Source organism: Bolinopsis microptera, chromosome 9, assembly GCF_026151205.1.
Source record: "Bolinopsis microptera isolate Bmic1 chromosome 9, MBARI_Bmic_1.0, whole genome shotgun sequence".
Classification (NCBI taxonomy): domain Eukaryota; kingdom Metazoa; phylum Ctenophora; class Tentaculata; order Lobata; family Bolinopsidae; genus Bolinopsis; species Bolinopsis microptera.
Genome location: NC_087080.1, coordinates 13,622,063 through 13,647,705, shown reverse-complemented (window position 1 = coordinate 13,647,705; position 25,643 = coordinate 13,622,063). Strand labels below are relative to the sequence as shown.

Sequence of the window (25,643 nt, the reverse complement as noted above, 5' to 3'; positions counted from 1 at the left end):
AATCTGCTGTTCTCACTACTACTCAGTACTCACCACAACCCATAGTACAGTTACCGTGATTTGGTGTCAGTCATTCGCGCAACCAGCTCAATAATTAGCCTCTCAAATTACTAGCCGGGACTCTGATGTTACATTCAATTATTCGATCACTTGAAAATTGGGCTTCGTGTGTTGTTGTCCTTGGCTGGCCCCTTTTCTGTGAGGTCAGTGAATTTTGGTTTAATCGCGCTTTCAACTTCTGTTTGAAATACAAAGTATTACTCACAGCTTGCTTGAGACTTAATCACGTTTCCTTGTTCATTGTTTCTAAGAGGATTATTTTGTCTGCTAATATATCGTCTCATTCTTTGAATCTCCAACTTAATATCACACTTAACAATTTATCCTTCCTTTATCTCAAATCCCTACTCAAATCTCAGACAATATAGGATAGTTTCTGGGAGACGCGCCACGCCCACTAACCCCTCCCCCAGGGTTTTAAGGGATCTTGCAGAAATTTCTTCACAGAACCAGTTGAATATAAATACGAATTATGATATTATGCTTTCCTAAGAATATTTGCATTTTCAAGTCTTTGTCGTCTGATAAGTAAAGGTTGCGCACGGTCTCCTCCGCCTTTTAAGCTATTAAAGAGGAACGCACGCTCGCATCGGAATTTCGTCTCACACCAGCACAAACTAAAGTATTTTGTAACGTAACCATCAAGAAAGAGAAAAATGTCACACTGTCATCATTCGCAAAGTTCTACCCCTTTCTAATCTCTGATCTTATGTCCTTGCAATTATTTGGTTCGCTGCACCTTGTATTAATTAAATATATTATCTCTAAAACTGCGATCCTGGGCTACTGCCCAACGCTCAAACCGTAAAACATAATTCGGTCACGGGACAACATATTCGCATTCTTAAATATAGTAATTGAAAGTTTGCCTAATCACCATGATTTTGATATGATTGTCCCTGCCAATCCCCCAGGCCCCACTCCCCCCTCCCTCCCCTCCCTCCTCCTCCCTCTCTAATCAAAGTGCCTGGTTATCGACCAGTATTTTTCTCTATATTGGGTTACGAAACTTTAACTAGAGAAGCGACCTCGTAATGTCACGTGCCTTCATCTGGACAAAAATGTGTTAGATTTAATGGTCTCTCGGCAAGCATCCCTCCTTTTTTATGAGTTAGCATCGAGCCATTATTTCTATAATGGTATTTTTCCTCGGATGATTTGCTTTTACTGCTCAGCAGCTTCAAGCGCAGTCACTTTCTCTCTCTCTCTCTCTCTCTCTCTCTCTCTCTCTCTCTCTCTCTCTCTCTCTCTCTCTCTCTCTCTCTCTCTCTCTCTCTCTCTCTCTCTCTCTCGCGATATATCTGTCTAAAATCACAGTTTTAATGTCATTTCTCCGTTTAATAATACGAACCACCTTTCCTCAGAAAAAATCCAATTTCTCTCCTAAATAAGCGTCGGGTTTAAAAGCCAGACAAAATGTTCTCTCGGAATGTGAGGGGTAGTGCAGCAGCCAGTAAGACTACAGCCTGAGATCTAGACAACTGTTTAGTGTATGACAAGCCTACGTTGTGACACCCAATTAACACCGCGAAATAAACTCAGAAAACTGAATATTTGTCTGTCTGGATTTTCACGGTCATCTGCACGGCTAACATTATGATGTGCCTTAATAACTCAACCGTCCTGTTTATGTGTCAATGATCTAGAAAAAAAGTTAGATGGTGATGCTTTAATAACTCTCCGATCACCAGTTTTATTTACTCTCATTACATATACTTATACTAGATACCTAGATATTACAGTTCGTGATTTGTGTCATTTTCCCACGTCTACTTCTCTCAGCTTTATTTTTGAGGCCACTCCTCCGCTGTCAGGCTGAAAGGAACCCCTAAGAGTAACTCCAGAATCCTGAATATGTTCTCACTGATATAATACGTGATACAATAGTAACTGTACTAGTAACCATAGTAACATAGCCGTGTTAAAATGCGATTAGTACTTGTTCTAGTAGTAGCCGCCTGCTGCAGTGCCGCCCTTTACTGCAGGGAGGTGATACACAGTAGTAGATGAGTAAGGTGAGAGCTACCAAAGTTTAGGTCCTGTTCAGGGTTCCTATGTTATCGTGTGTGTTAACAGGGTATAATATACGTTACAGCTAACAGACCTGGTCCCGTGGACATGTGCGAAACTCTGATACACTCTGTTTTAACAGTTCTCTCATATTTTTCTGTCGAATACTAGAGATGTACAGTATGTGGTATTTTGTACTTGTTGCTTTGTTCCGGAGCTTTTAAGAGTTCATTTTGCTCGTAACTGTAGCTCGTCCGTTGGTAGTTAGGTAGTAGTAGTAGTAGATCTGTTTTTTTACTGTTGTTGGTAACTGCACGTGTTCTTTGTGTACCCTCATGAAATACCCAGGTATTTTGGGGATATATTACCCCTATCACACCTTGTTAAACACAAATACTCCGCTAATTTTTGGTGGAAATGTGGACAATTTGAAGCTGTCACGTGATGTGTTGTGTGTATAATTAGATATGATACCTGATACCAAACTGGGCACCACATACCTTGACAGAACATATTATTATACCCCTGTTATCACGTTACTTCGTTATTACCATGGTTACCTCTTACCTTTCACCAGCATCCCTGGCCCTATGTTTGTTTGTTAGCCTCCAAATTGGTTTTTGTTATTTTGATCGATTTATATCACAGCTGTTGGTATAAATGTTGAGTGTTTTGGGAGGGTAGCTTTACTTTTGTTTTATCGACCATTTCTATTTAAACATTCATACTATACGCTCTATTGCCTTGCTAATTATTATCTGTACATTTTTCCCGAGGCATCCGAAGAAACTCTATTACAACTTTACAACTGAGCATTCAATGTAAAACACATGAATCACGACTTTCTATAATGCAAATAAGTTATACAAATTTGTCTGGTAAGTTATGAGGACGAGAGTGATTATTACAGACTCCTCTTTAAAGTTGATTATCCGGTAATTGGAACTAATCAGCTAATTAAAGATATGACAAGCAGTAACGAGCAATATTACATTTTAATCGACTCGAGATCACAGACACTGACACTTCGGCCGGTGTTCATGTTTACTTTTTCTAGTGGTCTGTTAGCTGTGTAACGTTACCATTTGGCCCCCCCCCCCCCCCCCCCCCAAATATCAGGTTTTTTGGCGCGCCCCCCCCCCCCCCCCGGCCACTGGAGTGTTTTGGTAAAAAATCCCCCCAACAGGACCATTTGTTACGCCACTGTTATGTAGCTGTGTAATCATTTGTTCGAGACTTATATGCCTTGCGGCTTGCTTCACAGACTCCTTACATTTACTCCGCATAAATTTCTTTGTTCTAATAATAATAGGATCTATTTACTTAGTAGTCAGAGTCTAAATAGTAGTTCATATAATCTCGTTGTTTATTCACTATATCACAACATGAATATAATTACGCAACTTATAGAAAACACAGTCTGGTGTCCCTCTGTAATAAACCGTTACCCTGCTGACCTGGCGGCAGCTTTAGAACCCTACACTTACAACTTCACTAAGTTATACTAGAGAATTCTAACCCTTCCTTCACCTCAAATGCTGATGTCTTAAATGGATTATGATGTATGAGCGCATATATTATGCGGGCATTAGTGATCAGTAATTACGCGGCTGGGTTCCAGGTCGTGTGGTTTGGGCTCTAGGCTATACAGGCTTGTAATTCATCTTCACCTCGTACTGAACTTACCTGTTTCTTTAATCCTTAGATTACCTACTTGTTTCGTTGCTACTTTGATCTTTTTACTCCGCTAAATTTCTTGTTTAATAAAATAGGATCTATTACTAGTTCAGGTTAATAGTAGTTATAGTAATGTGTATTATATATCACAACATAATATAATTAAATATAGTAATAGAGTCGTGTCCCTCAAGTAAGTTACACTTATGACCTGGGCAGTTTACAACCTCAAGATACACTACTAAATTACTACGTGAATTCACCTTCCTTACTCAAATGCTGATGTCTAAACATATGACTGTAGCGGATAATTTAGATACCCCAGATAATACGCCTGCGTTCCGGTGTGGTTTAGGCCTAGGAGTTAAGGCTTGTAATTCATCTTACGATGAATACCTGTTTCATTAACTAGATTACCTACTTGTTATTTTGCGATATTTGATTTTTTGTTATGAACACACATACATGTTGTTGTGAATGTCAAATGGTTGTCTGATACATTACATATTAGTATAATTAAATGTACATGTTAGATCGCTTAGGATACAGTTAGTATACCAGTCCTAGCGTGGTTTACATACAGATAAGATAATAGGTTACATTAAAAGCACTAAGTTAGCATAAGGAGTGAAAATAATGAATTGCTGAAACTTAGGAGAACGAAAACTAGCTCGTTGTCGTAGTTTAAAGTACAGTAAGTTAAGGACTCACCGTATCCACTCCGATATCGTACGATAATTATCTCGATAACGTAAAGGTATTGTTAATTTAGTAGTTTTATCGTATAATACATCCTGGAATTACCGAAACAATGATTTTTTCTTTGACACATCAAACAAGTTTTCAGTTTAATTTACAACTTCCTAATCCAAGCAGTCCCTAACGTTTTATGGTGCATAGAAGATGGATTTATTAATGTTGAGTCATTTATTATTTGTATCTACCTTTAATGGAACTGTGGCAACTGTACTCAGTAACACTTAGAGATCCTCACTGTATCGTGAGGAGTCCCGCGTTCTACTTAAAGTAATCTAGAGGTAACGAGACTCGTTACTGTAACTTAAGTAAAATATCCGAGCGTTGGCATATTATTCGTAAGTGTTCTAGCGAGAACATTGTCTTCGGAGCATAGGCACTGTGTATATTGTTAAATGTTTAGGTACAGGGGAAACGGTTCAGTGATCATTTTAAATTTTTCATTTCAGAATGTTTGTATCGTTCAATTCCTCATAAGCAACGCACTCTGTTAATTCTTTTTTCTTTGAACGTCTGATGATCAGGTGCTTACTGTTTAGGGAGAAACCAACGTTTATATCACGTGTACATTATACAAGTTGTACGTTTGGGATGAATTTTCAGTCATCAGGGTAAGTTTACTCACCGAAGCACATGGAACACGGCTACCTTCAGTTCTCGTAGTCAATACTCCTTGTCTATTTTAAATGAAATTAATTCTAACTTTTCATACAGTGTTAATCGTATCAGAAAAGTCCCTGTGTCTCAACTCGCTTCCTCTTCTCCTCTCCGATACTGTGCTCTCTCTACTTTTCTACTTCTCACAGGTTAAGAAAGGTCCAATATCAGTCCCTGAAGTTTATGACAGCAAACTCAAGGACGCTCTACTGATGTTCCACACGTGAAGGTCAACATGATCAGCCGGTCATGACGTGTTTGATATTTCGTATCGTTGCGTTACTGTTTCTAGGGAACCCGAAACAATGACTCAGTTTGAAACATCCGCCGTCACCTCAGCTTCACTGTCACAGTGCAGACGATCTAACTTTAGAAAACATCAAGATAAGCTCGGCAACCGTTCTGAAATCAATTACTATGGCCGCGTTCTGTTACTCGGTGAAGGAAACGGTTTATTTAAACCGCGTTTGAGACACTAGTGCCGTTACTCTCAGGGACCTACAGTGTCTATTTTGAATGAGAACTGTTGACTACTGTTTTCTTGAAGGGACGTTCTCTTTTTGTAGGTATTGTGATTTTTGTTTAAGAGAGCAAAACTGGTGTCTACTGTTTTGAAGGACTGGAGTCACTTACAGCAACGGTAAAACCCTTGATCTATTTAACAAACTGCTACCAAATCTTTTAGGAAGACCGGTATCTACATGACTTATGTTTTGACCCCGTCACACTTGTTTTAGGAGAGACGGCAGATTCAGATAGATTTAAGAGAAACTGTACCTCCTAGAACTCTTCTGTATTGGAGCAAAACTGATGCTCTAATATTTTCAAAAGAAAGGAAGTTGTACTTTAGCAAGATTACTGGTAAACAGTAATAAAAGTCGACAATCAGTTTTTGTGAAATTTGGAAAACATTTTGGCTTTGGCCTTCAGCAGAAAAATTATCGGTTTTATCGGTTTTATCTAGATAAAACCTAAATTTTTATCTGTTTATCTAGATAAAAGATTTCATACCGATAATGGATAGCCTAGAAGGTAGTGTGCCTACTGCTAACGATGAGTACAAGTTCATAACAAAAGCCCCTTTTGTGGGCTAGAAGGGGCATTTGTTTGATATATAACCACCCCTACAGTGGTTGTGTGTACCCCTACAGTGGTTGTGTGTACCCCTGCAGTGGTTGTCTGTACCAGTGTACCCTTGTAATAATTACATGTTCGTGGTTTTGATCCTGTTTACAACTGTTAGCTAGTCTCTACTCTCTAGCCTCGTGTTTAGTACAGATAAGATAATAAGAGGTACCATTAAAACAACGGTCTTTAGGGTATGAAGTAAGAACAATTAATTAGCAATTAGCCTCGTTACTCTAGGGCATGACGATATTAATGAGGCTCTGTTGGTCGAGGTTTAAAGTACATTATATTTATACCACTCACCAGTTATATACCTAGACCGTGTAATTTAGCGTGTTTCCCGTATGCTAGCTCCCCCGCCGCGTTGTGACCATGTTGTTTTTTCTTTGACACATGCTAAACAATGTTGTGTTTCCTGTTTAAATAACACATGTGGTGACCCACTGTTCTCTCTTGTTGTTACTGCGTGCCACTCTAAAATATGGACTTACATTAATTTGAGATCATTTATTATTTGTCATCACTCGTTTAAATGACAGGCTCGGGCACCACATCCCTTCAGGTACACCAACTTCGATCCTCCACGTGGCAAACGGTCAAGCCCCAATCAATCTCCACTATATAGGTAACTATATAGGTAACCGTATGACTCGCACAGATGTCCTTCACTGTGAACGTTAATCTTCCGAATCTGTTGCAGTGACTTTGTAGCGGGTAGCCTGCAAGTCGGGGGCCCTTTAGCACTGTGTATTATTATGTTATAATGTGTAGGTATTCCATGTGGTCCAGTGTCTTGTAGTCTTTGTTACACATTCTGATACTCCAGCTAATGTTGTAATCGTTAATCTCAACTATACACACTCTGCACTCTGATTTAATTCTTGTTTCTTTTGATACGTCATGATTGATCAGGTTGCTTGATGCTTTGATTTTTAGGGTAGATAACCCAACGTATTATTATCACGTGATACAATTATACAAAGTTGGTACAGTTTGGAGGATGAAGTATTAGTCAGTCAGTCAGGGGCTTCAAGTTTCAACTCCACCCGAAGACCACATAATTGGGAGACATCGGCTATCCCTTCAGCCTTCTTATCAATTACTCACTTTTACAATTTTACAAATGACATTTTAATTATTCTAACTTTCTCAGTTAAAGTGGTTAATCTGTAATCAGTAATAATGTCCTCCCTTATACTACCACTCCCTTCCCTCTCTCTCTCTCTCTCCTCTCCTCTCTCTCTCTCTCTACTTTTCTACCTGTAACATCTCTATCAGGTTTCCATAATGCAAGTTCCAATATCCAGCTCCCTGAAGTTATGACAGCAAACTCAAGGACACCTTCTACTACCGATCTCTCCACAAAACGTGAAGCTGTCAACTATTGACATCAGACACGGTCATGTCGTGTTGTGGCGTCTTGTGCGGTATCGTGTGCGTCATGTGTGGTATCGTGTACCCCGTTACAATGCACTCCACAGATGACCAACCACACCGCCGTCAACCTATCAGCTATCAACTGGTCACCAGTTGCAGACGTATTCTAACTTTATAAATATAATACGATTCAAGATAAAGCTCTGGCCAACCTTCTGAAATCAACATTATCCTTTATATGGACCGCGGTTCTGTTTGAACTTTCCGTGAAGATAAAGTGCGTTATATTTGAACACGCGCTCTGAGCCTCCCTCCCACGGTGCTACCTTCATTTACATTCTAGATTGAGGTATCTGACATTTCATTTTCTCTTGACAGGGCTCCTTTCTCTTTATGTTTTAGGTATTCTGTGCATTTTCTTGGTTTTAAGAAGCCATAATTGGATTACCTGTATCTTCGAACAAGTCACCGGAGCTCACACAGCAAACGGTTTAAACCTGACCAGTACAAAAACAAACCTATCTGACTCAAATTCTACCATCAGGAATAGCCGGTACCCCATGACGATTGTTTTGACCCCTCCTCCGTCTTGGTGGAATGGGGAGGGGTTAGCAGAATTCAGATAGATTAAGATATAAACTTCTATCCTCCTAGAACTTCTTCTGTTTGGTGTCTAGTCTGATCAGTAGTAATTTTTACGTCGAGTAAGACGCCTTCATTTTCACGTTGAGTGAGCAGCATTAATCTTGTCGTTCAGCGAACATTAATATTCACGTTCAGCGAGTAGTAAGATGGCTACAGCCTACAATTACCATAGTGGCCTGCCAATACAGTGGCCATGGCCACTTTTAATGAGATTTACACATATTGACATGATGAATGTTTCCGTTATCCAATATACCACGTATCATAATGTCCTGTAATCAAGGTGTACCAGTAGTCATGAACAGAGGGATGCAATCCAATAGATTTATATCCATAACGGGATTTGAGGCTTGCAGCCCAATAAAATATCAATTAAAGCCATGTAATCAATCACTTTATGTGGCAAATGCAATTTATACCCCGTATTTATTTTTGTAAATCACCAAACTCAAGGTTTTATTCTGCTCAGTTTAACCCGGAGGCTAAAATGGAATGCTCTTGTGAAATGCATACCATTGATAATTTGATTGCCGCAAGACTAAAATGTTGCCAATGTTTTCTTGGCACTGCTGACTGCTGACTTGCCGGATTTTTATAATGGTTTGAGTTTTTCAATTTTGTGTTCCACCTGCATGCTCATTGCTCCTGCCTCCTGTCAAATTAGCTCGTTTTTTGGTTTTCTTCACCAACGTTCAGCCAACCGTGTTGCCATCAGATTATTCCGATTATTCCCATTTTATGGCGTCACGCTTTCAAGTTTGTTTTTCCCCGAGTTGCAACCGTGACCTGTATTGTAATGACTGTAACTAACTCCGTATATACTCATCACGTTCACAACAAGTAACAAGATGTGTGCTCTTAATGGTAGCCGGCACTTTGTAATGTAACACTTGTCCTGTTTTTTGTTACGCAACTGTAATCCAATAAAGCAGGTGGCTAAATCCTCCAATTAGATTTCTCAGATTCCTCACAACTAGCCGATCAGCTTCTTTTGTTGCAGTAACTGTCCAATCAGCATTGTGAATCTAACCAATAGGTGTACAGAACCACGGACCTTAGTTACAGCCATCCCAACTAGCGACTCAGCCTGCATCATCCGCCAATCAGGGCCGAGTGTGGGGTCATGTGAGCTTATTTTCAGGTTCGTTTCCTTGAACCCCTGTAGAGCTAACACTGGTGATTCCATCACAAATGATATTAAAGGACAATTAGGTGAAGTTGTACATAATATTCCAATATACGATATCGCAGTCCCCTCCAATGACACCCCTCTAACTGCCCCTCGTGATGGCCTGGACTCATCCTAATTTCAGCAATGTTCATTTGATTAGCACGTGTGTACCCACATGGGCATTGGGCAGCCACGTCGACACTGAGTGGTAGGTATGGGTCACATGACAGGTCCAGCAGCCAATGATGGAAGAGTTCCTAGCGGTCCATGGTAAACATAATTCTGTTTATCCTACCACCCCCGGCCAGGAAAATAAAATGAAAAGTCTGTACACGCATAATGTATCACATTACTTCGTACGTTATTATATATACGTGAGTGAGTGTTGGTGTGTGTGTGTGTGTGTGTTTGGACCCTTAAATGTGTTCACTGTTTCTGTATCACTTGACCCGTTACCATGGTGATACTGGTGTTTCTCCTATGCGTTTGTGTAATTGGTGTTATTGTTTATATCTTAGTGTTACATGATTTTATATTGATTGCCAGCTGTAATTGGAACAGGTGTCATTTGTTTTTCAGGTATTCAGAAATTTGATATCTTAATTTAGTTGGGATGACTATTTAAAGTCGTTGAAGTTATTGTGATACTCATATTTTGTTGCCGTATCTCAGACTTGTATTGAGCAATGTAGACTGCTGCTGTGTATTGTATCCAGTCATATCCTGAAAACGTTCTAATTCAATCGATATTTTCTGTCATTGGTATCTACTTATTAAGGTTTTGCTGTTGATAGTATCTAGTGTTTGTTGGTATCCTTGAGCTCTGATTTAATCGAACCATGTGTGGGATATAATGCGAACCTTATAACCCAGAGTAAGTGATATAATGTGAACAGCATTACTAGCTGCTGTAAGCTGTCAACAAAGAATTGCAGTACCATTAGGACAAAAACTATCCAGGTAGACCTTCCTAGCACACTTCCAATGTCTGGAATAGGTTATAGTCTACTTCTTGTTTACTTTTGTAGACCTGTAAACTTCCTACTTTTGTAGACCAGTAAACTTCCTACCTATTTGTAGACCAGTAAACTTCCTACCTATTTGTAGACCAGTAAACTTCCTACCTATTTGTAGACCAGTAAACTTCCTACCTATTTGTAGACCAGTAAACTTCCTACCTATTTGTAGACCAGTAAACTTCCTACCTATTTGTAGACCAGTAAACTTCCTACCTATTTGTAGACCAGTAAACTTCCTACCTATTTGTAGACCAGTAAACTTCCTACCTATTTGTAGACCAGTAAACTTCCTACCTATTTGTAGACCAGTAAACTTCCTACCTATTTGTAGACCAGTAAACTTCCTACCTATTTGTAGACCAGTAAACTTCCTACCTATTTGTAGACCAGTAAACTTCCTACCTATTTGTAGACCAGTAAAGTTCATACCTATTTGTAGACCAGTAAACTTCCTACCTATTTGTAGACCAGTAAACTTCCTACCTATTTGTAGACCAGTAAAGTTCATACCTATTTGTAGACCAGTAAACTTCCTACCTTTGTAGACCAGTAAACTTCCTACCTATTTGTAGACCAGTAAACTTCCTACCTATTTGTAGACCAGTAAACTTCCTACCTATTTGTAGACCAGTAAGCTTCCTACCTATTTGTAGACCAGTAAACTTCCTACCTTTGTACTTTTGTAGACCATTGAACTTTCTACCTTAACTTTATAAATTTATAGACCAGCCAACTTCCTTTCATAACTTTGTAGGTATGAAAAACAATTATTGCTTTGAACTGGTACACTTTCATTAGGAACCCTTTGATAATAATATTTTAATTTCCATATAAGGAACCCTTGGCCTTGTTGGCGACCCGAACCAACCCGAACCAAACAAGGTGTTTAACCTTATATGAAGCCCTTAGTCTTCCCTAGGAGGCCGACAGCAGAGCCCGAAGGAAATCTTATTTTAAATCTGTACTGACACCAGGACCCAGGTATTAATTTGCTTAGCTAAGAATAGTGATGTAATTACGTGTCACTATTGTAAAGTTGTAGCATTTCCTGCAAATCAGTCTTGTATTTGTCAGACCTTACAAATTGTAGTATGAGGTCCTCTTACCCTCCAGAGCCGTGCCATCAGTACAGCAGTACTTAATCAGAGTTTCTGCCGCATTGTCCAACCAGGAATCACTCTTAGACCCGCCAGCCAATCAGCAATCTGACTGAGACACGCTAGCCAATCAGGAGTCAAAGTGAGACACGATAACCAATCAGCAACCAGCTTGTTACATCTGAGCCAGTGACATTGCTGTAATCTTCCTCTTTTCAAGATTAGATATTTTACACTGTTGTTCAGCTAATCTAACTACACTTGCTATTATATCCAACCTGTAATATTCACTGGTGTCACGCGGACGCGACCGAATGACATCTATTCTCTTCTAGCTCAAAGTTTATTTATCTAATATAATTGTCTTGCAATATTGTGTAGTATTTAAACTAGAAGTTGAGCTCGTTGAACTATTAGACGAGTGTTTATTAGGCGAGATATTGGTTATGATACTGGAGAGATATTGGTTAAGATACTGGAGAGATATTGGTTAAGATACTGGAGAGATATTGGTTAAGATACTGGAGAGACATTGGTTAAGATACTGGAGAGACATTGGTTAAGATACTGGAGAGATATTAGTTATGATACTGGAGAGATATTAGTTATGATACTAGAGAGATATTGGTTAAGATGCCCCCTGCAGTATCTTACCAGCTTTATAACTACTCTCTAACCTGCATTGTATTAACTAATTAACGAGACAACTTTCACAGGCCACATGTCTAACAGTGTTGTTTGATAGATCTACACTTAGTATTGCAGTCGTACTGAGTTATTGATGTTTTAATTTACTCTGATTAACAGAGTGTTTCCTCTTTATCTAGTTATTTAGTATCAAACTTACCACAATACCACGTCCACAGGCTACCTACGTTCTTCCCTCAAAGGAAAATAGTTTGATTCTTATGAAAACTGGACCAAGATATTTGCTTTTGTTTCGTGTTTTCGTATTATTCTTACTCGTGATTGATAGCTTTTATCTCCACTGCGTGCTTGTTTTGATTATCTATCAGCTGTTTCTTGTCAAAACTAGCGTGTCATAAGTATTGTAGTGTATAAAACTATCGTAGATTATAAGTGCAATTAAGGGTAAAGAGATATGAAAGTGGCACTAATAACTGCTAATTATGATTTAATGACTCCATAATTATTTAATAACTCAGTAATTTGTTCTGTCGCTGGTCTAATTAGGAAGTGCTTCCCACTAGATATGTATCACTACTCGACACTCACACTTATAATACTGCACAGTGCAGCGTCTTTCAAATTCTTTTCTCGAGCTCGATATCATAGGGATCTGAAATACTTTATAGTATAGTATTTTATAATATAGTATTATATATTTTTAGTATTACTACTTTTTAGTGTTCAGCGTTACAATATAAATATCACAGCATAACAGAAATCTTTTGTTTATATTTTGCGACATTTATTCGGACGAAGACCAAGCCAATACTGCTGTCGAAATAAGTATGGAAGTAGTGCTGAACATTTCCATACATCCAAAATTGCTATAATTGTATATACAAATTCATTTGCCAGTTTTAAGGAAAGGACGTGCATAGCTAGCTGTCAGTGAGGGAAAAATACCCCTTTCCTTGAATTTCCAGCCATTTAATTCAATCGAGATCCAGATTACTTGGACTCTAAACAAATTCTAATTGCAGTAATCTAATTGCAGCGGCTCACATTTATTAAGTCACATACTCTTCATTATAATGAATTTGTTGTTTTCTTGAACAAAATGTTTTTTCTTGGTTTTGCAGCTATAAGTCAGATCATCCGTTACTTTTGAATATATTCCCAAAGTTAAAACATTAAACCCTCTCCGTTATATGCGTTATATTAGAGGAAGTATTTAAAGTTATCGAATGAACGTAATTTTATAAGCTTATAAGTATCATCCTGTCTGCACTGGCCCCTGTAACTTATATTATTTTGAGTTGGTAAATAAATTTGTGTTTGGGCGACTCGTCCAGCAGAGCCATTACTACTTATGTTTAAAATCATGTTATATAACCATAACTAGTGCATATTATGCTCGTTAAACGAGATTACTCTGTGTTATCGCAGCCGATATTGCTCTGTCTGGTATATCTTGAAATGCTGCAGTTATTTAACATCCTTATTCTGCGTATTTCGTTCTGGCTGAGACAGCGAGCCAGCAATCCGGTCCCGTGTTCCGTATTTTAACCGTTTTACGTAATCCATTAAACGAAACCACTCCCTCTCTAATATTCTGTTGTTTGATCTTGTGCTCAGTTAAAAACCTCCCCAACCTTGACACTCTCACCCCTAATACACACTACACATAACGTAAGTAGAACACACAACTTGTACTACATACAGAATGAAATAGAGAGAAAGCAGCATGGTACACTCTCTACACTGTACATTTGAATACTCACCACTGCCATGACACACACACAGCCCCCCTCCCCACAACTATTTACACACAATCTTCCTTTGTGTGCACGCTATTATACACAATATTAAACTGAAGTATAAATGTTCGCAATATAGTCAGCATACGACCTCTTCATTACGCTTCATGCTGCTACAACCTTCACAACCTTTCTCTTGCTAAACCGTGATTTAGTGAACCACATTAAAGTTTACACTTTATATCTTAGTAGTAGCAACTGTACATTTAATTTCAGTTACTAATTTGTGTACACTAGACTGTATCCGCAATGTGTACATTATCTTATATATATTTATATATACACCGTACTCTGTATTAACTAATGAGTCTTTGAGCTGATTGCTTATCAGACTGTTATATAGCAAGGAGTATTATAAAGGAGTATTAGTAAGGAGTATGATCCACTATTCTAATTTCCGGCCCAGCTGTTTGAGGCCTGTATGTGTACACTGCAGGATATATGAGGAGGTCGTACAGTTTGGTGTACCTATTAGTATCAGTTTGGTGTACCTTGTTGGATAAGTGATGGATGTAAATACCCTCCATGTCAGATGACAGATCTTTGCTTTGTAGTAGCCCACTTCTGTCTGCTTGTCCGTTACTATACTCTGTCTTTTGCTTTGTATACTGATCTGAAGTAGCTGTGTAGTTGGGGTTGTTTTGACGGTGGAGGAGGATATAATTTGTGTCTTCCTCTCTCGAAATGTTTTCTTGAAAATTTGTTTTAGAATTAAGATAATTGTTTCAGAATATTAATAGATTTAAACGGTAATCGCGGAGAGGTTCAACGCTATTTTGTTTCGTCACGAGGCAGTGATTCTGAATAACAGAAGCTGCTATTTGATTTGTTAATCACTATCACGTGTAAAACATACTCGCAGTTGATTTGTTAATCACTATCACATGTAAAACACTCGCGCCGCCTCCCCATGATGACCGTCATCTACACGCTATTACTTATAGTCATAAATCATAAAGCTATAACTATTCAGTACCTGGCTATAATACCGGCTCCAAACAGGGCTGGACTTACTGTAGTAGGTGTTCGATACAGTCGGGACATGTTGGCTCCGGCCCTCATTACATAATCCCATCATGAAACATTTAACTTAATACTCGTCAATTATGATGACTCAGCAACACTGCAGCATTGAGCACTCAATTGAACCACGTTTGTTCTCAGTTCTGATGGCTTTTGTTGTCCATCCCCACATTCTAACCATAACCCCAGTTAACTCCTACCCCTAAACCTTGATACGACCCTATTATAGTCCTGTAACACGTTCTTATCATCCATAACAAACTGGGCCACAAAGTCGCATAGCAAGAGGTCGAGTCCTGGGACAGGACTACGGTCACCAATTCGGATATAGCAGGCTCCGGCATCAGGCATCATGACCTGCCATAGTGGCTCACTCCATGATATATTCGTATCATTACTCCTTCATCAACTGTGACAAAAATTCTCACGCCTTTGTCGTTCCGTGTGACACAAATAGCAGCAATTGGGCACGGCGATTCCGCCTTTTATCGTTAAATCATTGTTACTGTTAGTTAATTTAATGAATACCTCGTTGTTAATAATTATATTCATCCCACCCATTTCCTGAATGCTTGCATTGTAATAATTTATCTTCTACTTGTTGTTACGATTTGCGGCCAAGACGTAGTGTGTATAACTTGTTACTTCTATTAATAGAGTCATACCATCTCAATAGAAAATCATCCGAGAAATCGATAAAATCAGTTGTAATTTAATAAACTCAAGCCAAATATTGTTCGTTAAAGTAGAGTTTGATGTTTAATTTCATTATTATCTTTCGATGGTTTCGTTCTTCAGTTTGTTCCTACGTAATACTCTTTCTTAGAAAAATAATGAATTATAAACATGTTCGTTATAATCTAATTATTGTCAAAGCCATGACTGTGTTAAATTTCGTTACATATTATATGCAGTTATTTATTATTATTATATTTTATCTAATCATTTTTATTCAGAAACCTTTAAAACCCACGAGAAATAATTTCCTAAGAATACGGTTAGTCCCGCCGTTTCGACATAACATTTGAGTGCAACATTATTATTCAAATCGAATTATCGCCAGGCTAAAGAAGCCACTGGAATTAGGAAGCAAATATTCAGATCACGGAGTCCGTGACCATGTTCTCGGTGGTGATGTGTCCCTTTGTTTGATTAACTTTAAGAACAGTGTTCCGTGCTTACACTCTACTCCTGTTAACCACTGGGTGGCGGTTAATTTAATAGGGGGTGGTTACTGGTTAGTGCTGGACCAACCACTGAGTCAGGAGGTTTAGAATGTGTCTTTAACTAGGTATATGGGCTGTGGGATTTATTGCTTACTTATAAATCGTGCGATATCGTAGAAGTTTATTTGAGTCAGCTGTTTTGTTTTGATATTTGTGGCCCCTGAATGTGAGAACAGTTGGTCCATTGTTCATCAGTCTGTGTGTGTAATATCTTGCGGAATGTGACGCCCACAACATGGAACTTAAGTGTGAAATAATTAGATGTTCTCATTATCAGGGTTCAGCGTTGGTAACTGTAATTTGATCAAAAGAGATACCGTGTACTGGTATCGTCACGCCCTCTGATGATCTTTTGTTCTGGGATCTACAGATATAGATCGCTTTGTTCTTTTGAAGTTTTAACAATTTAATAGTGCAGTGTATACAGATTCGGCTAATTTAAATCACTATCAATATCTTTTGCATAACAAAGATGAGCGCTGGTCCATTTCTGTCAAACAGCGCAAAACAATTTAAATTCAAATTTCGATGTCAAAGACTTTTACTAAGTACTCGGAACTCATATGATTTATTCTACAGTTACGAACAGGCTTCATGTTAACTCAAATTTGGCCGCTACAAACTCAATATTGATCACGTGATCACACGCTAGAAAATAAAGCGCCAAAGCAGCCGGCTTTGAAGCGTTCGGTGGAGGCGTAAATCTCTGCCCACAAACGTCAAACATACGCTATTTTAATTTACATCGTCACTTTGATTATATCATGTATTTATAAGACCAGGCAACTTAATGCTATCTTTTACATTTACTTAGTACAGCATAGAGTCAACACGAATGGCTATTATAGTTAGATTTATTAAGTTGCTCATTTAGGTTATCACCGTACGATGCTGCATACTATTTGAATTAAACATTGTGCCATCCAATGACTGTATCTTTGTTATTATATGGCTCCCTCTTTGTTAATAAATTTGACTCCCTTTACGCAATATTCTCTAAGCTATGGTAGTCACATGATCACTCCTTGAGTTCCAGTAAACCCTTCTATCAGATAGTGTTCCCCCAGCAACATCATGGAACTTTTCTACTACTGTCTCTCAGCCCAGAAAGAGGAAGCCCCTCGTGCCTACACTCACGTAAGTACCGCGTGAAATGTCACGTGACGTCATCATAGCGTCACGTGATGTCATCACAACGTCACGTTCTTAGCACGGGACCTCTTTGAGAGAATTACTGACGGAAAGGTTTGAATCATGGTTTTTTTTTGCTGGAAGAATGTACACGTAAAGCACAGTTCTCACAAAGCACAGTTTGCAGTTTGAGAGCTATTTACAGTTTGAGTTGAATGATATTTTGCGCTAGTGTGTCGCTATCTGCAGTAACCCTTTACCACAGTCATACCTGCCGCAAGAAAACATTGATTACGACGAGAAGCCGGAAAAGACGCTAGAATCGGATAGTGAAGAGGAGGTGGAGGAGGAGGAGCCGGCCAGCCTGTACGAGGTAGATGGGGAGGAGAAAGCAGTGGATGAGGAAGAGGCACCACCAGAACCAGAACCAGCCGCTCCGGAGATTATTGAACCTGAGGTATTGGATATACTTCACACACTCCTGACTTCATCACAGTTTGTGATACAGTCAAGTTTGGGTGCTTTTGCTTTGAGCAATGGTCAAATCTTCTGCATTGAAACAGATAAGATCAGCTTTAATGTCAATTATTGTCAATGTAACGATGTGTGTAATGATCCGTGTACATCTTATTATATTCTTTTAAAATTTAGTGGCGTCGCTTCCTCAATGTTTGGTTCTCATGCATTACCACTCGCAAGTTTATTTCTCACCAATTGTGAAATGGCTGGGTCGGACCAAAGGGAACTGATTGTCAAGGATCGAAACTAGCCACCTTCATATAAATGTGCGACAATATGAATCGCGGTTGATAACACTCGCACAGAGATCGTGTAGATTTAAAACTATCATAATTTAGATGTACTGATGAGATGGTCTGTTAAACTGAGTATTTGGTGAGAAAGTGATACAACCTTACTCATAAAGTGCAGGGTAATATTCGTTATAAGAAGCAAGTAGTTGACAATTCATGGCCTACTCTGCCAATACCTACTACCCAAGAATCAAATTCTAAACTAGTAATAATTACATAAAGACGCCTGCAACCAGCGATGATATCTCGCATCAACTATCTTTAAGTTGTCATTATACTCCTTTCGGTGTAATTTTTCTCTTTGTATTATTCTCGATTGTTCGAGAAGGTTGTAAATTTTACCTCGCCACGCCCCTCACGTTCACTCTCAGGCATATGGGAAAAGTTCCCAGCTCTTTTGTTAACCTCATTTATGATTGTCATGTTTTTCGTTGGTTGTCTGGCTGATAAGTAAGCATAGGGTAAGCACATGTTATTTTGTGCTGTGAAACTTTTCAACTTTGTTAGAACAGATTCAGAGTTGATTGCTTGTAGTTTGAACAATGTTCAATAAACATTGAACATCCGCGTAATCGAGCTGTTCCGCAGAATCCATGCTTAAATTCGCTTTAATAAACAAACTTTGGACGAAATTTAACCCCTAATCGATTCTAGTAGATGGCATCCAAGCTAAATAATCCCCATAAGATGAACCTAAACACTGAACAATTCTTGACATTAGAATGCCTTCTCCCCACGCCATTTCCAACTTTTTACAATGGTGCTAAGTTGAGTTTTCCCCCTAAAAATACCCTCCCCTACAGCACGGAGTGAACTTATTAAGACGGAACAATTCCCGAAAATTCAAAACACCCTCCTTCAAATGGAAGAAGAAAAAGAAGAACCGTGAGCCGTACCTTTCTCCCCCCAGTCCCTCGGCCCCAGAGCTCTCCGTAACGGAGGACCTGGCTGACTTGACTGTAGATGATAACGAGGAGGTGGCAGACAAGGTACAGTAGAGGGGTTATCTAGTCTACAAGATATCTAGTCTACAAGATATCTAGTCTAGGAGATATCTAGTCTAGGAGATATCTAGGAGAGAATGCCTAGGAGATGTAGTTGTTGAGAAGGTGATGAGCACTGGTGACAATCGGTATGATTGTAATAGTCGTGAAGTGTACATTGAAGTATTAGTAAGGAGTAAGGAGTACAGTTCTACGAAATACTTTTTATTAAAGAGTACAAAAAATGAACAAAAAACCAATAACAAACAACCTCTTAACGTTCACAACTCGTTAGGAATATGACGTATAGACAGTATCACTATAGACCTGACTACCAGTGGGTCTATTGCCCAATTCCTAGTTTTAGTGAATGGGTCATGGTAGGTTGAGTGACTTTTTACATCCGAAATTTGACCATCTTCCTCGATCTTTGAAAAACGTTGCCACGAGTCTTTAAATCTTTAAAAGACAGTGCGTAAAACTTTCGGTTAAATAGGATCAATCTTCTGCTGTGTGTTGAATGATTTCGTCAAACTTATCTTCAATCTTCATTGCTATTATATACTTCTTCTTTTAGTAAACTAAATCAAAAGTCTAAACTATTTCTCTTTATCTATCCTGATTTATGGCACTCTGCGCTACGCTGCTGATTATTGTTCATAAACTAATTGTCAGATTGCTACTTAAATTTTAGAATGCTGGCTATGACAAGCTTTAGATGCTAATGAAGCATTAAGAAGAAGTATCAATTAGCCGCTCTAAAATTTCCGCATGTAGACGGAGAGCGAGCTAATGACATACTCTCTCTCCCGCCGTGATGCTTTATTTTACAAACACAAAGTTTCTTGTTGCTACTTCTTCGATCTTTTCCTAATTCTTGATAATTGTTTGGGATTTGTAAAGATGCCCAGAACTAGACTACCTAGCAAAAATGCTGCAAAACTTGGCACACATTTTCAAGATATGAGCCTGCGTCATCGGAAAAATCCTTCAAAAGCGCCCATTCCTAATCAAGTAGGTTCAAATTTCCGCGCTAAAATTTTGGAAATTCTGTGTGAATGAAGTACAATATTATGGTGTGATGAGTGTTTGCATCTTGTACAAACATTTTAATGTGTGTGGAATGTGGCAGGGTTTGAAATTGGGTGAGAAGCTTTAGTTCTGTTTTATATTCCGAAACTCTGGTTTATTGACAATATGTTTTATCCTCAACAGTTGCAACTTGCAACTCAATAAAATTGTTCTAACGATTATAAGTGTGTTCTTGCTGCTCTAAAAACTAGAAACTTTAGTTAGTTTATAATCAGTATAAAACCATCCAGGTATCTGTTGACAGTTTAAACGATAAATTAGCAGAAAAAGAGGAAGAAGTTGTAGTGGCTGTAAGTTATATTTTCATCATACTCTGTTGTAAGAGTTAAGTCACAGAATTAATTCTGTCTGACCGCGTTTGACTTTAATCAAGCTTTCATCAACTGTCCGTCTGGAAATCCTGTAGTTAAGCTAATAAAGTAATAAGCTGTCCGCTTAAACTTGTTTTCTAAATTTGTTGAACGTTTTCAGGCCGCCTCAAACAATGCTGAAGCGGAGCGTCTTGCACAAGAAGCAGAATTCTTTAAGGAGAGATTGAGGGAAGCGGAGGAACTATTGAATAGATATAAGACAGACAACATGATGCTTCATCAGCGAGTCGAGATGGCTGAAAGAGATAGGGGCGCCTCGGAGCATGGCAACTACGTAGAACTTGAGAAGGTGGGTGTTTAGCATCTTAAGTTTAACTGCTTCAGTGCTCCCAACTCCCCCCCCCCCCATCTCTCACCTGATTTAACTTTCTATTAAATTTAACAATCCTGGATTGTATTGCTATCTTCACTAAGGTAAAAGTGTTAACGTACTTGTAAAACCCCTAGTAAAATTGTAATTCTCTGTTATGTTCGATCTTTGTGACGTCCATAATGGTAGTGAATGTATTGAAATATGTTTCATCCCCACTACCCTACAGGTGCGAGAAGAATACCAAGAAAAGTTAAACGAACTATCCCAATACCCGGAGAAGTTGAGTTCAGCAGAGGCTCGATACCAACACGCAGAGGCACAATCAGAGGCACTAAATTCTCAGCTAGCTGATAAAAACCAGACTGTTGAGGAGCTACAGAAAAAGATAGATTTGTTCCAGGGTCAGATTGGAAAACTAAAGACGAAAATACATGCTGTGAACGAGGATAATATCGAGTTATCAAACAAATCTCAGAGTCACGAGAGGTAAATAAATTTTTAGTAAGATACGAGATTCTTATCTGTAAGTGTTTTAAATAACAAGAAAAGTGGCTATCGGTCATTTACCGTGCTATGGAAAATATATGAAGCATTGAGCACATCGTAAATTATTAGATATGAACGCGCAGTATTGTTGTAACGGCGTCTTTCTTCTAGGAAAGTTCTGGAAGCTGATTTACACAACAAAAATCTAATGGATCTGGTATCTAAGAAGGACGATGCGGTCGAGGCACATCAGGTAGAGTATTCCAGAATAACTAGACCACGATAATCAGTATCCTGCCTGGTTAACCATTGTGAAATTTAGATGGTCGAACCGACTTTATTTCACTCGTGTGTTACGCGGTGTAGGCTTGTGTGTGGGTGTTTGCTGAGAATTCTGTTGTGTACTTGTGTATCCGCTGAAGTAAGCACCGTGTTTTTTGCACGTGCACTGGTGCGTGTGTTTCAGCTAGAGCAAGTAATGCGCTTCATTACAATGCACGTGCAAGGCTAATACTACGAATATATATGTGCGCGAGTGTGTTGATTTCAAGCATTCAATTTCAGCTATTCGTGTTGTGAGCAAGCTTGTGAGATTATCATCACTCATTTTTCAACCATTTCACTATCAGTACCATTATCATTACATTAAAAATAAACAAATCTTTTGTCAAATAAAAATGAGCCTTAAATCATACACAAATTAACATTTTGATTGAATGAATTAGCACATGATGATTTATACCTTTCGTCTGTAGCTAAGGATCGAGGAGCTTATGAGAGAAAATGCTGAGCTGTCTTTAGGGCTTGAGACAGCTCTAGGTGACTGCAGACGACAAATAGAAACAACCAAGGAGAAGACCCTGCTGAAGGTAGTACCTGCATTTCAAATGTCACGTGATAGTCCAAATCTGGTCTCTTTTGCCCTCTCTACCTTTCCATGCCTACCTTTCCATGCCTACCTTTCCACGTCTACCTTTCCATGCCTACTATATCATTCCCTAGCCTGTCTAATTAACTCTTGCAAGAAGACTAGGATAACTTTTCATTACATTGATCATTCCATTTCATAAACCCTCTCAACTGTGTGTGAGCGCAGTGCTGTGACGTCACGTCACGTGGCACTCCTAATATGGTCATCACGTGTCGTGACGTCGTGAGGGTGGTGCGAGGTACGATAATTAAACTGTCCAACATTTAGGAGCGCAGTTCAACAACTCGCATTGAGGAACTGGAGGCTCAACTCGGCCGAGCCTCAAACACTCAGACCCAATTAAAGAGACTGAAAGATGAGGTAACATTGGTAAAAGTGAGAGTGAGTGTGAGAAACTGAGAGCTGACCGACCCTACAAACCTGACAGACCCTATATAATATGAATATGTAACACTCTCCTCAGGCAAACACAAGGAAATATTTTGTATTAAAATTAACAGCTAACTCTCCCCCACAGCCTTCAGTGGATGAGCAGCTTGCAAACCTGCCCCCTCCTCCTGCCTCCCCCAGCACTGATAACAACATGTCAGAGCCAGAGAAGGGGATGGAGGAGAGTGGGAGTGAGACTGGAAGTGACTCGGAGAGTGAAAGTGAGGAGGAAATTGATTGGAGTGAGATGCTGAAGAGCGCTGAACAGAACAGAGAGCGTCTCGGGCTGGATGAAGTGAGTGACGGCGAGAGCACTGAGGATGAGAATGGAAACAGGGTTCCCAAGAAGAAGGAGCAGAACGGGCTCACCACCGAGGACTACATGCAAAGGATGGCCACCAACCAACTCATGGGGTATGATGAGTTCGGAAGACCGATGAATGGCAAGTATAACGGAGCTATGGGCGGAATGAGTGGAAGGAAGGGAATGAAGAATAGAGCTATGTTGTTTGGAATGGATGGAGGTAAACGGAACACTAAGTCTGGTTCTAATAACAAAGGAGCTGGCAGAAAGGACCGATCTGGGAGATCAGGGGGTCGAAGGGCCAAGAAAGGAGGCACCAGCATGGCCCTGCTAGGATTCTAATCAGATTTTATACCACATTGTTGATATGGTACCAAGTTCGCCAAATTTCCTGTCAAAAAATACTACATATATTCTACAATACATCTTCCTAAGAAGACCTATTTTAAAAAGTGCATGTTCAAGGCTGTAACACGTGCTGGGATCGCGTTGGAACTCACTCTGTATTATTCTCATGTTGCTGAAATTCCTGTCTCATACATGTGTTCCCTACATCATCCTACATCATCCTACTTGTACTGCTGAGAATACCTACAAAACCCCCCTCTACTGACAAGACCTTTTTTCATTGCCACAAGATACGGGGCACCCTAAAGATATTTGGATCCTCAATTTTTACTCCACTTCAGCTGGACAGTGATGACGAACAGTATGATGAACCAGCTTTTTTACGTTATAATAATTTATGTTGATTTGATTTTTGTAGTATTGTAACCATGGATATATTACACAGTAAAATTATATGAGTGTAGTAAAACTGTGACAAACTTATGAAATGGGTCTGACGGTCTGTTGTTGTGTGTTCCCGATGTCGAAATATTTTTCGAGATTGGCTTCCAGTATTTTATTTTCCCGTCATTAATGTTGGCAACCTGGCTTCAATTTGAATAATTCCGTGTGTACGAAATGGCAAGTTTACGAAATTGCTCTGTACACAACTAACAGCAACAATAGACCTATTCCTTCAGTGTTCTAAGTTTGTCGCAGTACGGGTGAAGTTGAAACGTTTTCAGATCGATCGTTTCAAATTTTCGATTCTTTTAAAAAGACAGAATATAATATATCGAATTATAACACAGTACAAAGTTTTATATCAATGATTTATAGATTTAATGACACGCCATAGGACATATTATATATAATATGATTAAAATATATTAAGTATTTAAGATTTACTTTAGATATTATACAATTAGTTCATGTTGACAGAGGATAAATAAAGGTTCATGGTTGAAGTACTTTGACACGGCCGTTTTCCCCCCCTTTTTATTCGCTGCTAATTATGTTTTTAATGTGCAACTAAAAATTTTGAAATGCGTTAGTCTGCGTTAATTGATTGAAAATTCAAATTTATAATTAATTTTATCCTCTAATTGATCTCTTTATTTATCCGAAAATCACCACCGCAACACATCATATCACTTCACCAATGCTCGTGTGGGTTTAACGGTTTTTCGTTTCTAGCACTATCAAGAAGCGTTGATAATTTGCAAATGTTTGAAGCACCTTTCAACTTGAGTTTAGTATTCCTTATGCTTGCTCTGCCCAACAAAACGTTCTGTATCGAAACGTGACCCCACGTGACTGTATAAATTTGGGCATAATCTATTCTATCGTCGCGAGTCATACTCCTACTAAATGTCCTCTTTATCAAAATCTCGGGAAGTTTACATTGTTCTTGAAAAATCAACCAAAGCACTGAGATTCCTCTCTTGATTCCTGATATAGACATAGCCCTGCCAACTCTTCTGTATAGTACCCTAGTACAGCAGAGCAATGATAAACACAGTCCCTTTTTTCAGAGTTTATTAGAAACGTTTCTGTTTCACTGATGATATCAAATAAATTAATTGATTGATAACGTGGCCTAAACACTGATATTGGGGCTTATTTTAGCTGCAGATTTTGTGTACATTTTGTAGCACAACATGGTTTGAGGCAATATTTTCCCACTGCTTGTCTGTCATCTGTATGCTAACATTAACAGTTACCCTACACTCTCCAGCAGAAATGCTCAATTGTTTGTTTAGGTGCGGAGCCACGGGGCAGCTACATCCACAGAGAGTACAGCTGGAGCGTATAGAGACGAGGTTCAGATAGAAAGGGACAAGAACGGCCCCTCCATCTTGTCTGGGTACCCCACTAACTTTCCACCCCATTGTCCCGCTAATTTCCCTCTCAATCCTTCACATTCAGCCGAATTTACCAATATCTCCAACGAAGTCCTTGACAAGGACAAGTCCCTGACGTCGCGAGCCAGACACGCAGTACACACTAGAACTAGTCCGAGTCACCAGGGTAACCAGTACCACTCGTCAAGTCCCCTGGCAGGTCCCTATGATTCGTGTGACCCTCGTCTCCTGGATTCTTACATCCTCTCCAGGCTTCATTTCGAGGAGTTCCTCCGTAGTCAAACCGACCTGTTTCACCAGATGTTG

The 25,643-nt window shown here is 39.1% G+C and overlaps 1 protein-coding gene across 1 annotated transcript in view; it reads left to right on the top strand.

Moving 5' to 3' along the window:
- The window catches only part of LOC134821181 (outer dense fiber protein 2-like), a 109,806-nt gene extending 85,228 nt beyond the window's left edge, over positions 1-24,578 (top strand). The window contains exons 13-17 of the mRNA XM_063831862.1: positions 20,542-20,601; positions 20,783-20,971; positions 21,222-21,481; positions 21,653-21,734; positions 22,930-24,578. Coding sequence (XP_063687932.1) covers positions 20,542-20,601; positions 20,783-20,971; positions 21,222-21,481; positions 21,653-21,734; positions 22,930-23,487 — 1,149 coding nt within the window. The 3' untranslated portion in view covers positions 23,488-24,578. The remainder of the gene's footprint in view (positions 1-20,541; positions 20,602-20,782; positions 20,972-21,221; positions 21,482-21,652; positions 21,735-22,929) is intronic.
- The last annotated feature ends 1,065 nt before the right edge of the window (positions 24,579-25,643 follow it).